Source organism: Alligator mississippiensis, chromosome 1 (assembly GCF_030867095.1).
Source record: "Alligator mississippiensis isolate rAllMis1 chromosome 1, rAllMis1, whole genome shotgun sequence".
Lineage (NCBI taxonomy): Eukaryota > Metazoa > Chordata > Crocodylia > Alligatoridae > Alligator > Alligator mississippiensis.
In genome coordinates this window covers 154,924,254-154,938,589 of record NC_081824.1, presented here as the reverse complement: position 1 = coordinate 154,938,589, position 14,336 = coordinate 154,924,254, and the positions used below count along the sequence as shown (strand labels likewise).

At 42.0% G+C, this 14,336-nt stretch overlaps 1 protein-coding gene across 1 annotated transcript in view; it reads right to left on the bottom strand.

Moving 5' to 3' along the window:
• RYR2 (ryanodine receptor 2) overlaps nucleotides 1-14,336 on the bottom strand; it is an 875,416-nt gene that overhangs the window by 161,998 nt on the left and 699,082 nt on the right. Inside the window, exons 63-66 of the mRNA XM_059715710.1 lie at nucleotides 9,315-9,375; nucleotides 7,817-8,055; nucleotides 4,556-4,637; nucleotides 2,508-2,638 (exon numbers count right to left, since the gene is read on the bottom strand). Of these exons, the coding sequence (XP_059571693.1) occupies nucleotides 2,508-2,638; nucleotides 4,556-4,637; nucleotides 7,817-8,055; nucleotides 9,315-9,375 (513 nt within the window). The remainder of the gene's footprint in view (nucleotides 1-2,507; nucleotides 2,639-4,555; nucleotides 4,638-7,816; nucleotides 8,056-9,314; nucleotides 9,376-14,336) is intronic.

Genomic DNA, 14,336 nt, shown 5'->3' with positions numbered 1-14,336 from the left:
AGAAAGGCCTACAAAGGATGGAGGATGGGAGTCACCTCCAAGGAGGATTATTCTGCACTGGTCCGGTCCTGTAGGGAGCTGACCAGGAAAGCCAAGGCTGCAACTGAACTCCAGCTAGCTTTGAGCATCAAGGACAATAAAAAGTCCTTTTTCAGATACGTGGGGAGCCGGAGGAAAAGCAGGGGCAACGTTGGAACCCTGCTGAACCAGATGGGGCAACTGACAACTGACGCCCAGGAAAAAGCCAACCTATTAAATAGGTACTTTGCGTCGGTCTTTCATCAGCCCCATGGGACGCCCATGCCCGCTACAGGGCCGGGAAGTCCGGGTGAGGGTGATCCCCTGCCCTCCATTAATGCTGACTTCGTGAAGGAACATCTTGAGAAGCTGGATACCTTCAAGTCAGCCGGCCCTGACAATCTTCACCCCAGGGTACTCAAGGAGCTGGCGAGCATCATAGCCCAGCCTCTAGCGCGGATCTTTGAAAACTCTTGGTGCTCTGGTGTAGTGCCCGAAGACTGGAAGAAGGCCAATGTGGTGCCTATCTTCAAGAAAGGGAGGAAAGTGGATCCGGATAACTATAGGCCCATCAGCCTGACTTCTATCCCGGGGAAGATCTTAGAAAAGTTTATTAAAGAGGCCATCCTTAATGGACTGGCTGACGCCAACATCCTAAGGGATAGCCAGCATGGGTTTGTTGCGGGTAAGTCTTGCTTGACCAATCTCATTTCCTTCTACAACCAGGTGACCTATCACCTGGACAAGGGAGATGAGATTGATGTCATATATCTTGACTTCAAAAAAGCCTTCGATCTGGTGTCCCATGATCGTCTCTTGGAGAAACTGGCCAATTGTCACCTTGGGTCCTCCACGATCCACTGACTGGAAAATTGGCTCCGGGGTTGGACCCAGAGGGTAGTAATTGATGGAAGTCACTCATCGTGGTGTCCAGTGACCAGTGGGGTCCCCCAGGGCTCTGTCCTTGGACCCATACTGTTCAACATCTTCATTAATGATGTGGACACTGGAGTCAGAAGCGGACTAGCCAAGTTCGCAGATGACACCAAACTTTGGGGCAAAGCATCCACACCAGAAGACAGGCAGATGATCCAGGCTGACCTGGACAGGCTCAGCAAGTGGGCGGATGAGAATCTGATGGTGTTCAATGCCGATAAATGCAAGGTTCTCCACCTTGGGAAGAAAAACCTGCAGCATCCTTATAGGCTCGGCAGTGCTTTGTTGGCTAGCACTATGGAAGAAAGAGACTTGGGGGTCATCACTGACCACAAGATGAACATGAGCCTGCAATGCGATGCTGCGGCTAGTAAAGCGACCAAAACGCTGGCTTGCATCCATAGATGCTTCTCAAGCAAATCCCGGGACGTCATTCTCCCCCTGTACTCGGCCTTAGTGAGGCTGCAGCTGGAGTACTGCGTCCAGTTTTGGGCTCCACAATTCAAAAAGGATGTGGAGAAGCTTGAGAGAGTCCAGAGAAGAGCCACGTGCATGATCAGAGGTCAGGGAAGCAGACCCTATGATGACAGGCTGAGAGCCCTGGGGCTCTTTAGCCTGGAGAAGCGCAAGCTCAGGGGTGATCTGATGGCCACCTACAAGTTTATCAGGGGTGACCACCAGTATCTGGGGGAACGTTTGTTCACCAGAGCGCCCCAAGGGATGATGAGGTCGAATGGTCACAAACTACTACAAGACCGTTTCAGGCTGGACATAAGAAAGAACTTCTTTACTGTCCGAGCCCCCAAGGTCTGGAACAGCCTGCCACCGGAGGTCATTCAAGCACCTTCATTGAACACCTTCAAGATGAAACTGGATGCTTATCTTGCTGGGATCCTATGACCCCAGCTGACTTCCTGCCCTTTGGGCGGGGGGCTGGACTCGATGATCTTCCGAGGTCCCTTCCAGCCCTAATGTCTATGAAATCTATGAAAGATGTAAGCATAATTAAAGGAAATTTTTTTTATAGGAGATACTGTAGACAACTACAATCCTAAAATTGCCAGAATGTATATTGCCCATATGTACTGACATGCACTAACATTTCCTTTTAAAACTACTGTAAACACCAAGACTGAAAATGAGACATAAGGAACTAAGCTGCTAATTAAAATATGTCTTGCTATCATGGAACATACCTATAAACTTTATATTGCGACAACAAAGGTGGGGAATCCAAAAATAGCTCCTTAATTAACACATTTCTTTATTTTGCGACATATCAACATGAGATCTTAGGGTGAAATCCTTTTGATGCACCAAGTACAAAGTTGTAAGCACTATATTGCCACATAAAAAGTGAGGCAGACTTTTAAAGGAACCAAAAGCCCTGAGTGTGATAGGAGTAACCAAGCAATTTAGCAAAAGAATACAACAAACCCGTAATGGAGGATTGCTGTAATATAAAACAAATGAAAGAAAGCAAGGAGTAAGATAACTCTATTTTGTTTGAAATATAGTTTTTAAAATGCCCACATGTGAGATTCTGGATGTACCTGCTCGGTCTCTTGCACATTTGGTATTGTAGATAGAATACATATTATGTTTATTTAGATGAGTTTCCAAAAAAGCCACAGGGAAGGCACCAGCAAAAGCAGCTAAGCATTCTCCTAGTGCTGACCGCTGCCTGCAAGTTGAGAAATTCTCAGTGTTATTTATATATCTTTGATTAAATATATCCAGAACTAGTTCAATGTCATTATCTTTACTATTACTATAAACTGTGATCTTCTGGAAGAAAGAATCTGCTACATTATTATAACTGCTAACACAGCAACAGAAAAATCAATGTAATGGATATCAAAATAAAGCAAACTTCCACTATTACATGAAGACGTTAAGATATAAAATGTCAAATGTTTTCTACTTATTTGCCAAGAGCTACAGGAGAACAAACAAGAAAAACATAATACCAGTATCATAATAACGCCACTACCATTTTCCATTCAATTCCAGATAATACTGACACCATATAGTCTTGTACTAAGAAAGTGTTACTGAACAGACGCATAGATCAAGAGGCCAAAAGTTATTACCATCACATCTAAATGATAACTGTAGAGCATTTCCTTTTCATGCAATTTGATGATAACTGTATCCAAGAGTCCTGAAAGCCCAAGTCTGTATCTAACAATAATACTGTTGTTACTTATTTCTTAGGGATTATGCTCACATTAGTCTACTAAACTTTCCTCTGTACTCTTACATTTTCAAGTGATCAACGTTTACTTGACAAATTTACTTGGCAATTCAAATTCAGTTACTCTGATAAAAATAGCAAACAGCCTGCCTCTAATACATAGGATTTGTGACCAATCTAATAGACTTCCTCCTCCCAATGACACAGCTTGATTCCATCTGATCTGAAAGAAAATCTATTAGTATGCATTGTCTGTGACACGCCTACCCTCAACCTCAGATGTTTGATCAAACAATCTTGTTATTTATCCAATTCTGGTAACAAATACAGTAAAATCTCTATTATCCTGCATGAGTGGGGAATGCCAGGTGCCGTTAATATAAAAATGCCAGTTCTCTAAAAATACTGGAGCTGGAGGGGAGGGACTTACACACAGTGGCAGTGGGGTGGGGTGGGGGGGTGGATGGTGGAGGTGGGGGGAAGGGTTGCACACAGCAGTGGTGCAGGGTGGTGGATGGCAATATGGCAGCAGTATGAGGTGGTTGTACATGGTGGCAGTGCAGAGTGGTGGATGGCAGCAGCACAGCGGCAGTGGTGCAGTGCCAGTTAATAGAATATGCCAGCTAGTAAAATGCTGGAAAAAAGGGATTTTACTGTACTGCCATTGAATTCCTTTTCTATGACTCCAGTCTCATAGCTATGTCCTTGCTTATTCCTTCTCCTTATTCTTTATTAATGAATAAGAATGAAAAGAACATGAATTTCACATTAAAATGTTATACGATTTCTATGTGTATTAATATTTGTGGGCTATTGTAGATGAAAGGAACAATTTTCGTATTTGGTATATAAAAGTGAACCTACTATTCCATATAAGTCAAATATATAAAAAAATCCAATTTAGGAATATTCACAAAAAAAGTGCAAGTATTTTTTCCCTAACTGGATAGTAATTATATTCAAAATTAATTCTATTTGCAGCTGCCTGTGGTAACATCAAAATATACCGGGCTACATGAATTATGTTATGAGCATAAAATTAGATATCAATGTTTTGAGGACAGCAACCATTCTTAGTGAAAGAAGATTCGCATAACCACTTTAAGCAAATGATTCCCCTTGTATTGGCTTATAATGTCCCATTTTATGACGGATTTACGGGCTACTAAAGAATAACTTGTCAGCATGTAAAAGCCCTGTGCCAAAGCTCAATAATTAGTGAATTAAGAAACAAGTGTACAAAGTTCATGTATGTTTCCACCAAAGAAATAATCTTTTTTTCTAGGTGGGGGGTGGAGAGAGAGATATAGGGGCAGAAGGGAAAGGAAGGGACATTAGAAAAAATGGTATACAAGTAGGCGTATGTAGGAAGCTTGCAATTACGTGAATGGGTTTTCCTCTTACCGCTCCACATAGATGCTCTTGCTAGTTCCAAGAGCATATAAACTGGCCAATATTCTGTAACAAGATACTTGAACATCTTCCACTAAAGGAAAGGTGAAGGAAAAAAAAAAAAAGAGAGAATTTTGAATGCTCTTCATTTTGGTAGGCTTAAAATACATAAGCAATCTCATTATGTTTGACTTGATAATCTGTGCAGAAATGAGTTTAAATTACCAAATATCATCCATAGATATTACACAGTAACTGCCATAGCTTATAATATAAAACTTCATTTTAATATGATAAGCAATATAAACTGAGAATAGTATCATATCTAATATGTCATTAGTGCTCTAATTTTCTGTTATTAATGGCCCACCATCCTTGTGAGGATAATGCGTAGTTACACAAACTGAGAATTAGTTAATTAAATAACCTGAGTACTACATTTTAGTGAATCGTCTCTGATTGCTTGCAGGGCTTAAATAGCAGGGAATTGTCAAGGCAAATTGCTAAATTGTTAAAATAAGTAAAAGGAAAATGTATTACGGAACTAATCCATTTAAGATTCCATTTTTGCTTTGTAAAGTACATTACAATAGAAAGATACTCTTGTTCGAGAGATGTTTTCATTCTTCACATACTTAATGAAATTATCTCAGTTTAAGACACAGCTATAAGTTAGCTAAATGATTTACTGATCAGTCAGACAAAGGGAATAAAAGAATGAGCCGCCCTTTCTTTTTTTAATCAAACCTCTTTCTTTTTTTAATTTTAAACATTAAAAGTTGGGATTTTCCAATTTGTGGTTGTAAGTACCTGGATTGCTCACTTTCAGGAAAAAAAACTTTAGTTTATCCTACATCCAAAAAATAACAACATTCTAACTTCCTCTAAAGTTTTACTACATTTTTTTTCAGTTCTCTTCTCCCCTCTCATACCCCCTTTCCCCTCCCCAGATGATAGCAATGAAACATGATAGAATTCCATTCTTTCAATCTAAAATTAAAGTGCTAGGGCAACCACCTCGGGTACATACAGGCATTACATTTAGATCGACCTAACCAGGGTTAGGTTGATCTAAATGCTCAGCTGTGCAGAGGGCTTAAATTGCTCAAAAAAATGGTGTGCCCAATCTAAGTTGATCACCTAAATCAGAGATCAAAACTGAATCGAGTTGGTGCACTCAGAGATTGAGACTGCATTAACCTAATCTAATAAAGGGTTAACCCAATTTTGTGAACGCTTGTACGAGTTTGGAGTGCAGCCTCTGAGTTGGAAAAGCCCAGCCACTTGCCCCAGCCATGGGGCTGCATTATTTCCACCCCACCCACCCTGACTGGAATATTTTTAACCCCCTAAACCCTCCTTTCCATACCAGACCTCCTCCCTACCATGGACAACCCACCAACCCCCCACCCCCTACCTCCAGTCCCACCAACCTTCTCTCTTGGATCACAGACTGGGTGCAGCAAATGACTGTACACACCCTTAGTGTCAGTGCCTGTTATTTGTTCCCCACCCTATGGGTCTGATCTGTGGAGAATGTCTGAGCTCCCAACATAAACTGGCTTCATTTTTATCAAACTTTGTCCCCAGAGTCAGTAAACAAAGTGGCTATCACAATGATGGGTATTATTATTAAAAACATGATGTGAAGAGAAGTGTAGGTATGCAACAGAAATAACCCATTCCAATGACATATCATTGGTTCATTTAAACTATGGCCATTTCCTCAACCAGTTTATACTCTTAGGGGGCTCATGCTAATTGAAGATTGAGTTTAAGGGTATGACATATTTCCACAGCTTCTTGGCTTACGATGATATTCTAAGCTACTGCTCCCTGCCATACTTTACAACAAGAAACAATGTAGTATGAGCAAGGGTTTACAACCTAAGCACATTTATATTTGGCAATAAAAGTTCAACCTTCAGATAACAGTTTTTCATGTAGTTGGAAAATGCAAACAGCACAGACCTTGAGAGTTTTTGTTTGTTTGGTTTTCGTTTTTTTACCAGGTCCACTGTTACTGAAAGAATTACACAAAACTTCTTCCAATCTAGCTTTGTGGAAGCAGGATGACAAAACTGGCCAAAAGAATGCCTACAGAGATTCTAAGACATGCAGAATTGAAATACTTTGTGAATTGTAAGGCTAGAAATAGATGTTGCTGAAAAAAGCAGATCAGCTGTGCCACAATGTGTTATGGCACAAATGATCTGCTGCACTGGGCAAAACGTGTTGCCCCTTGTCTCACCCTTGATGGTGTAGTACAAAGGACAATGTGATCTCCCTACTTTCCCATGGGTCTGGCTGAGTGGGAAAGCACATTTGTTTGGCATAGGTTTGGCTTTGCAGAGAAAGTAGGGTTTTCCCTGCCAAGTCAGACAGAGGTAATATATGTTTGCCACAACAAAGAGGCAGAGTCTCTTACCACCCTTTGTTGTGCCACTGTTTTTTCTTTCATGTGACATGACAAAGGGTATTGCTGTCTATTTGCTCAGCATTTGTGTCACCAAAAAAAAAAAATACAACTATGGCAGCCTCAAGTAATGAGGCTCAACAAATGAGACCTCAAGTAACATCTGTTTCTACCTTTAAAGACACCACAAAAGTACACCTTTTGTTCTTCACGGATTAGGTTTTTAAAACAAAAGTTCTGAATCTGTATAATTTCTAAACTACACAGGATAGTGTTTCATAAATACCTCCCAGACACGCACGGATCAATCAAAAAATCATGTCTGTCATTAAATCAAGGAATGCAATCCTGCTTCAAGAGGCTGTCTTTTGTAGATACTTTCATCAAGGGGACCTCAGAACTCCAAACAAACATTAATTCAACTCGACAACATCCCTTTATATTAAACCCCCCTTTTACAGCTTGATAAACTAAGCCAAAGAGAGAGAGACAGAGAAAGAAAATTGTGCAAGATCATGTAGCAAGACTGTATCAGAGCCACCAATTAATTCCAGACTTTGTATCTCAATTCCTAACCACAAACTCAAACTCTCCCTTATTTCAGGAAAAAAAGCTGATGACCTTATTCTCAACTTACAACTCTCACTTAAATCAATGACAACTTTACATGGTTAAGAACAGGGATTTATCTTTGTACAATAGAACTGAGACTCTAATAATCATCACTACAAGACAATAAAGCAGCCACCCACAGGTCAATGTGTGTTATTTGTACTCCCCATGGAGGGTGTGAGACTACCCAGCTCAAGAAGCTGGCACTTTAGTACAGGCTGCTTTCATTTCTAAATAATACATACATATTAAATCTTCCCCAAATTGATGCTGTCCAATGTGTTCAAATAATGAAGAGAGCACTGGCAGGAGAGCCACTGTGGTGTAGTTAATGATTTGTGTTACTCCCTTTGGCTGGTTTCTGGTGTGTGTAAACTGGCCTTGCTTAAGATTTTCCATTGTTTTCTCCAGATCCTCTGCAGCATTATCCAAAAATGCTCTCAGTGCCATTTTAACAGACTCCAGACCAGTTTTCATCACAGTCCTGCACATTACATGTAAGAAAGAAAAATCATATTCTATTAGAGAAATACAAAACAAATCCTAGTTCTGGCTTATATGAAATAGTTTATATTCAAGTTTTGTGCATCTATTTCATACTCAGTAAATTCTTTTTTATTTAAAGAAAGCAACCCATGGTAGCACTTTGTACTGAAATTCTGTCACAATAAATTCTGCCACAATAAATTCTGCAGATCATACTGGGCCTTTGATTGTTTTTACATTGAAAAAGTTTCTGAACATAAGGTTTTAAATGTTTCATAAAATAAGGAATGAGCAAACCTGCTATTCTTCAGAATAGGGAATGTATACCAATTTGAAGCAGCGTTCCAAAATAAATCATACATCACAGTCACATTTTTCATATCAGAAATTAAAAATTATAATGGGTTGACTTAAAGTTTCCATTAAAATCCATAGTAGGAACAGAAAAAAAATATTATTAGCTATACGTTTGCTATATAGGTGCAATCAAATCTATACCATGCTTCAATTCAGCTTAATTATTTTTAAACAGAAACATGTGGCTCATTAAATTGATTGTAGAGGTTTCAGTCTTAGGAAAGTAATAACTATAAGACATTTCTCATTAGATTGTAGAAGAACTTGACTGTCCTTCTGGGAAATTTTGGAAAAGCTTTGTAGATCTGTCAGTGCTCAGCAAAGTGCATAGTTTACCCACCCCAGGGAAAGCTTTAGTCTGCACTCAAAATGGGCAGCTCTCCCAGGTAGAAAGCCCCACAAAAATCAGTTCAGAGTTCTTGTGTACAGACTGGAGGGAGTGAAGGTAATATTCAATGGAGAGCCTAATCAACTTCCCAGTAAAGACATGTTTTTAAAACAGTGTATTTCATTCCATAAGCATTCAATATGCAGCTTCTCTGATGAGACTTCAAGCAAAAGAATAAATCAAATCCAGTATTTATGGCAGTTTTTGAGATACTTAGCTGCTTCAAACAGGTCAAGAAACAGCCAGTAATTTTTGGTCACTGATGACCTGATCCTGACTAGAAACAATAACCTAGAGAAAAAATCTCTGCCTCACACTACCAAAAACCTTGGTTACCAAGGTAAATGAGTCCACATTTAACATGGGAACTTTTTCTTCCATCAGGATACTCTTTTTCTGATGTCAAAAAGTGTGTGGCCATATATAGATAAACAGCTTTAAAATCCTATACATTATATGCTCAGTTATTTTCTACATTTTATTTATACTTTAGAAAATATATTCATCATTACCTTGCATCCAAGGTCTGACCCAGTATGTGAAGACAGTTGACTATTGAAGTTGCATCATTTCCTAAACAGGAAGTAAAATGACCTATCAATTAAGCTGAATTTGCATTAAAGCTTTCCTGTTTTCTTTTTTCTTTTAACTGCATTTGTGATTTTACAAGAAATGGTAACCAAAACAGCAAAAAAACAATTCAACTTCTGCATAATCTCAACAGCCAAGTTAAAAACATGCAGTTTGTTTTCTTAACCTGTTTACACAGATGCAGTGACTGGAGGCACTAAAGCATCTCTTATCAAAGAGCTGAGGCACTCAAAGCATCTCATCAAATCACTAAGGCACTCAAGAAGAGATGTGGTCTTAATTAGAGCTGCAGTGCATCATGTGTGTTTTATTTCAGTTTTGCAAATATAATTTTAATTGATTCATATATGAGCAGAGGCAATTTTCTCTCTCTCAGACAGTGAAAACTATTTAGATCTGTTAACTTGGTCCTGCCCCACTCATGGAGAGAGACGCATTTATATAAGACGGCACAGAAATGTTAGACCTTGAATGTTGTAGCTAAGCTGAAGTGATCCACAATTGGATCTTTCAAATCACTGATATAGCTTTCTGAAAAGTTACACAATTCTATCTTGCTGTTTCTACATCTAACACTTAGTTATAAACTGTTTGATGATAAAGTAAAAAAGTAACTAAAGCATCTCATGTAGACATACCCTGACTCCCTTTACATGAGCTAATCAGGTATTTCTCACAGCATCATTGGCTAACCGCCAAGAATTTACCAGCTTCTTAAGCAAGCTTTGCAGCCTGCACTGAGTTTCCTGCTTCTAGAGCTAGGCTTTTAGAAGTTCCAGAGATAGCTAGTGCTAATTTAGCACAAACATGTCCATAGGCACATCTACACAAGACGCTGCCTGTGTAGCACCAAAAAATACTGTGCAGTATCATGTCACAACATGGACAGTGCTAATATGCTACTGTGAAACATTATTAAGCTACTACACAGTAGCGTCACCTAAAAAACATTTGCCAGCACTGCTCCAGTTGCTCTACATTTATTTAGTACTTGCTAATACAAGTACTAAATAAATGACTGTGCAGTAGTGTCTTATGTAGATGTGCCCCATGTCAACTATGGTCCCTGAACTTATTGTAATGTTGATATGCACTAAGATGTTGTCTTCAATAGACGCCACCCTATTAAAAAAAAAGAAAAAGATGTTTCACCAGTTAAACAGAGGGTTAACTGTGGTCATATGCATAACTCATATACACCCTCCCCTATTTAGTATCTATGAATTCCCTCCCTACTTAGGAAAGGCCACTTTCTTTATTTTTGACACTTATAAAACTAATTAATCTTTAATAACAAAACAGTAGATTGGTAAAATACTTTAATGTAGGTTACAGGAAATATTGTCATGAAATGTGATCAGTGCCAACTATTTTCTACTGAAGATATAATGAAAAATAGTTCTTTTTAGTGAAAATAATGTCAAAATAAAAAAGATGCCAGAGAAGAGGATGCAGTGGTGGCATTTGAGAAGTTTCCCTTCTGTGACTTGATCTGAAAGCAAGAAAGTGTTAATAAGAGTGTGTTCTATTTACATTTACAGTTAAAGTCATATGTTTACTACATATCAAATAGTTTCTATGAAGACAGTAGACAGAAGGCAGCAAGTATTTTGGGCATGGAAAACTCGTCAATCTTTAGGTTTGTCTTTCAGAAGATATATTTGAGTGTTCTTCCTGAGAGTAAAATAAGGGTAAATCCATTGAGACATGCAAACTTGACACTGAAGTGACGTTAAAAGATTGACAAGGTAACCACAGCTGAAAGATTCTAAATCAAAGCTCTGGACCTGAAACAAACTTATTCACATGTGTAACTTGACAACTGTGGGACTAGAAGCTTTTGCTAGAACTGGGCTTCGAGTATAAACTCCAAGTTTAATTCATTATAAACTAATCATAGGCTACTTGCAAATCTCTACCATAAATATACTAAACAGGCTTAGAGAACATGGTAGTGAGAATACTGATAATGATCTGTTAACACTGCTATTCATATCATTTCTGCTGTTGCTGGTACGATATATTTTTAGGAAAAATCTCTACTGTAAATAGAGATTCCATTAGCAACATTTTGGCAACAGGAGGGGTAGATACATTTGTTTAAGAGAAAGATTAAAAAATGAAAGAAACTTTAAAAAGCACAAAATACACAACCTTTTTGATCACTACATTTTCCTACTTCTGATTATAAAATAATCTGTATATTTTGGAGAACTGTTGCATGTGCTTCAGTTAAATAAGTGAATATCAACCAGCTTGTGAGGAAACCCTGGGGTGCCACAAGATCCTCTGAAGGGTGTTGCAGAAGGTGTGAAGAGAAAAGTGAGGTGTGACTATAATAATGAGGTGTGAGGATATAAGCAGGTAAAGGCAGGCTCAGGGTCTCCTTGCCAGGCCGCTTCCCATCCGGCACTGCCTAACCCCTCTGCAAGAAGATAGGCACTGAAATAAATAAATTCGTTTTGTAAGAAGTAAATTAGTTTTTTTGGAATGGGGTACTACTGAATTTACAGAAGTTATGGCAAGGTACCTCAAGTCAAATAAGGAGTGTCTTCAGAGTAACAAAGGGTCTAAAAATGTTGAGAACCACTGAATTAGACCTTTACTATCTTCCCATTAATAAAGCAGCAGCAGAAGGCAGCTGTTTTCTCCTCACAACTATGATATTATAAACAGGTCCTGGTATCCCAAATGTTTGATAATGTGCTAATTTAAAGTTGTTCACAGATATGAAAAAGCATCCAGAAATCCATCAAAACCATTTTGGTGTGGAAATGAGAATGGAAACCTTACAAAATAATGGTTCCTGGTTCTTCCTTGTTTTGTGTTGGATGAAAATACTGAAAGAAGACATTTTCATGATGTATTTTGGAAGTGCCATCTTTGTTTCTCGATGTAGCCAGAAGGACAGAGATGCTGATGTTTTAAGGTAAGTACAAACAGTAAAAAACCACAAGACTGAATGATTCAATCTTTCCAGGTTTCTGTAAACTGCTTAGATTGAACCAATTGTAAAAGTGAACTGATGTCCACTTTTCAAACCTGAAAGGCAACCAAACTCCTGCAGTGGCCCATACCAGAAGCCAGGGGGTGCTAGGGCATGCCTCCCAGCCTGACAGTCACAGCAAAGAGCCAGGAGATGGGCAATTCCCCCAGACATGTCCCCTCTTCAGCCTCAAGCCAACTGGCATGACAGAAGGGAAGAGGGTGGAAGCCCCCAATGGGGTGTTTTGCCCTTTCTTCCCCATGCTTGGAGCTGGTTCCCCTAGCCACAACCCCTCCTCCATCTGGGCCAGCTGAGGAGGTAGTGTGAAGGGAACCCCACACCCTGCACCAGCCTCCCAGCTGGGGTCTCTCTGGTGTGAGGGGAAGGGGGAAGCCCCAAGTAGGGAGTTCCTCCCTATCCTGTTCCCCTCACATCCCCCTCACCCAGAGCCGGAGCTGGGTCAATCACCTAGACATGTGCCCTCCTTGGCGAACTGGGTGGCTGAGGAGGTGGGCGGGATGCCCCCCTCTCCAGCTCTGGACCTCCAGCTGGGTTGTGCTGAGTGCAACAGTGGCGACATGTAAGGGATGCACGGGGGTGCATGTGCACCCCTTGACCAGTCACACTCACCACTTAGGTGATGGGCAGGCAGGAGCATGGGCAAGCAGGAGTGCTGGTGCCCTCCCCCCTGCAAGCGCCAGCTGGGGAGTGGAGCACCAGTTGGTGGGATCGACTGAGGGGGACCCCCCCCCCCCAGTAATTTGGGATCAGCCACAAAATTGACCGGGAACCCCTCCCCCCAGTCACTGACTGGTCACTGGGGGAGGCATGTGCCCCCCTGGACTAAGGCAGAACCAGTCACCCATGGGGTGGAAGGTGGGAGAGAAGCCAGCAGTGGAGGCTACTTCTCCCTCCTCCACTCACTCCTCAGCTGGGCTGCTGACATGGCCAGGTGAAGCTCCAGGATTGGGCAGGGGGAGTATAGCCCCCACTGCAGGTTTCCCTGCAGCTGGGACCTGGGGTGATCTCCTGGCCATGCTCCCTCCTCAGCCAGCAGGCCAATGAGGAGGGAGTGAGGGGGGCATAGGACCATCCCTCCCAGCTCTAGATCTCCAGCCAGGCTGTGCCCAGCATGGGGGGGGGAGGGGAGGGAAGGGAAGCTTGCAGTGGAGGCCGTTTCCCCACCCCCACTCCTCCTCAGCTGGCCTGCCAGCTAGGGAGACAAGCATAGCCAGGTGATTGCCCCAGTTCCTGGCTCATGGGGGGGGGGGGAGTGTTAAGCCCCCACTGTGAACTCCCCCACAGCTGGCAGCCAGAGCAATCACCCAGCAATGGTCCCTTTTTGGCCGGCAGGCTGGCTGAGGAAGGACTGGGAGGTAAAATGGCCCCCCACTGTGGGCTTCCCCCCATGCTTGGCACAGCCTGGCTGGAGGTCCAGAGCCAGGTCCACCCCCATGCCCCCTTCCCCATCCCACTCCATCCTCAGATAGTCTGCCAGCCTAGGAGGGGGCATGGCCAGGTGATTGCCGCAGCTCCCGGCTACAGGGAAGCCCGCAGTGGTACCCAATCTGAGAGCTGAGGCAAGCACCCAGTCCAGGTGGCCTGTCTAAGGAAGGGGGGGAATGGCCCCCTCCACCTGGCTCTAGGCCTCCAGCCACAGTAAACCTGGTGCAGGATGGGGGGAGCCCGAACTGGGGACTTTACTCCCCCCACCTGAGCTGGAAACTGGGAGCTGAGGTGATCACCGGGCGTCACCTGGCCTCCCCAGCCAGCAGACGGGCTGAGGAGGGAGTTGAGGGGGGAAATAGCTGCCCTATCCCTGCCCCTCCCCCTATTCCTGGCCCCCAGTTGGTTTGTGCCCAGCATGTGGGGAATCCCACAGTGGGGGGTTTACTTGTACCCCGGCTGGAAGCCAGGCCAATTCCCTTGGCAGAGGAGGTGGCAGGGCTGGGGGAAT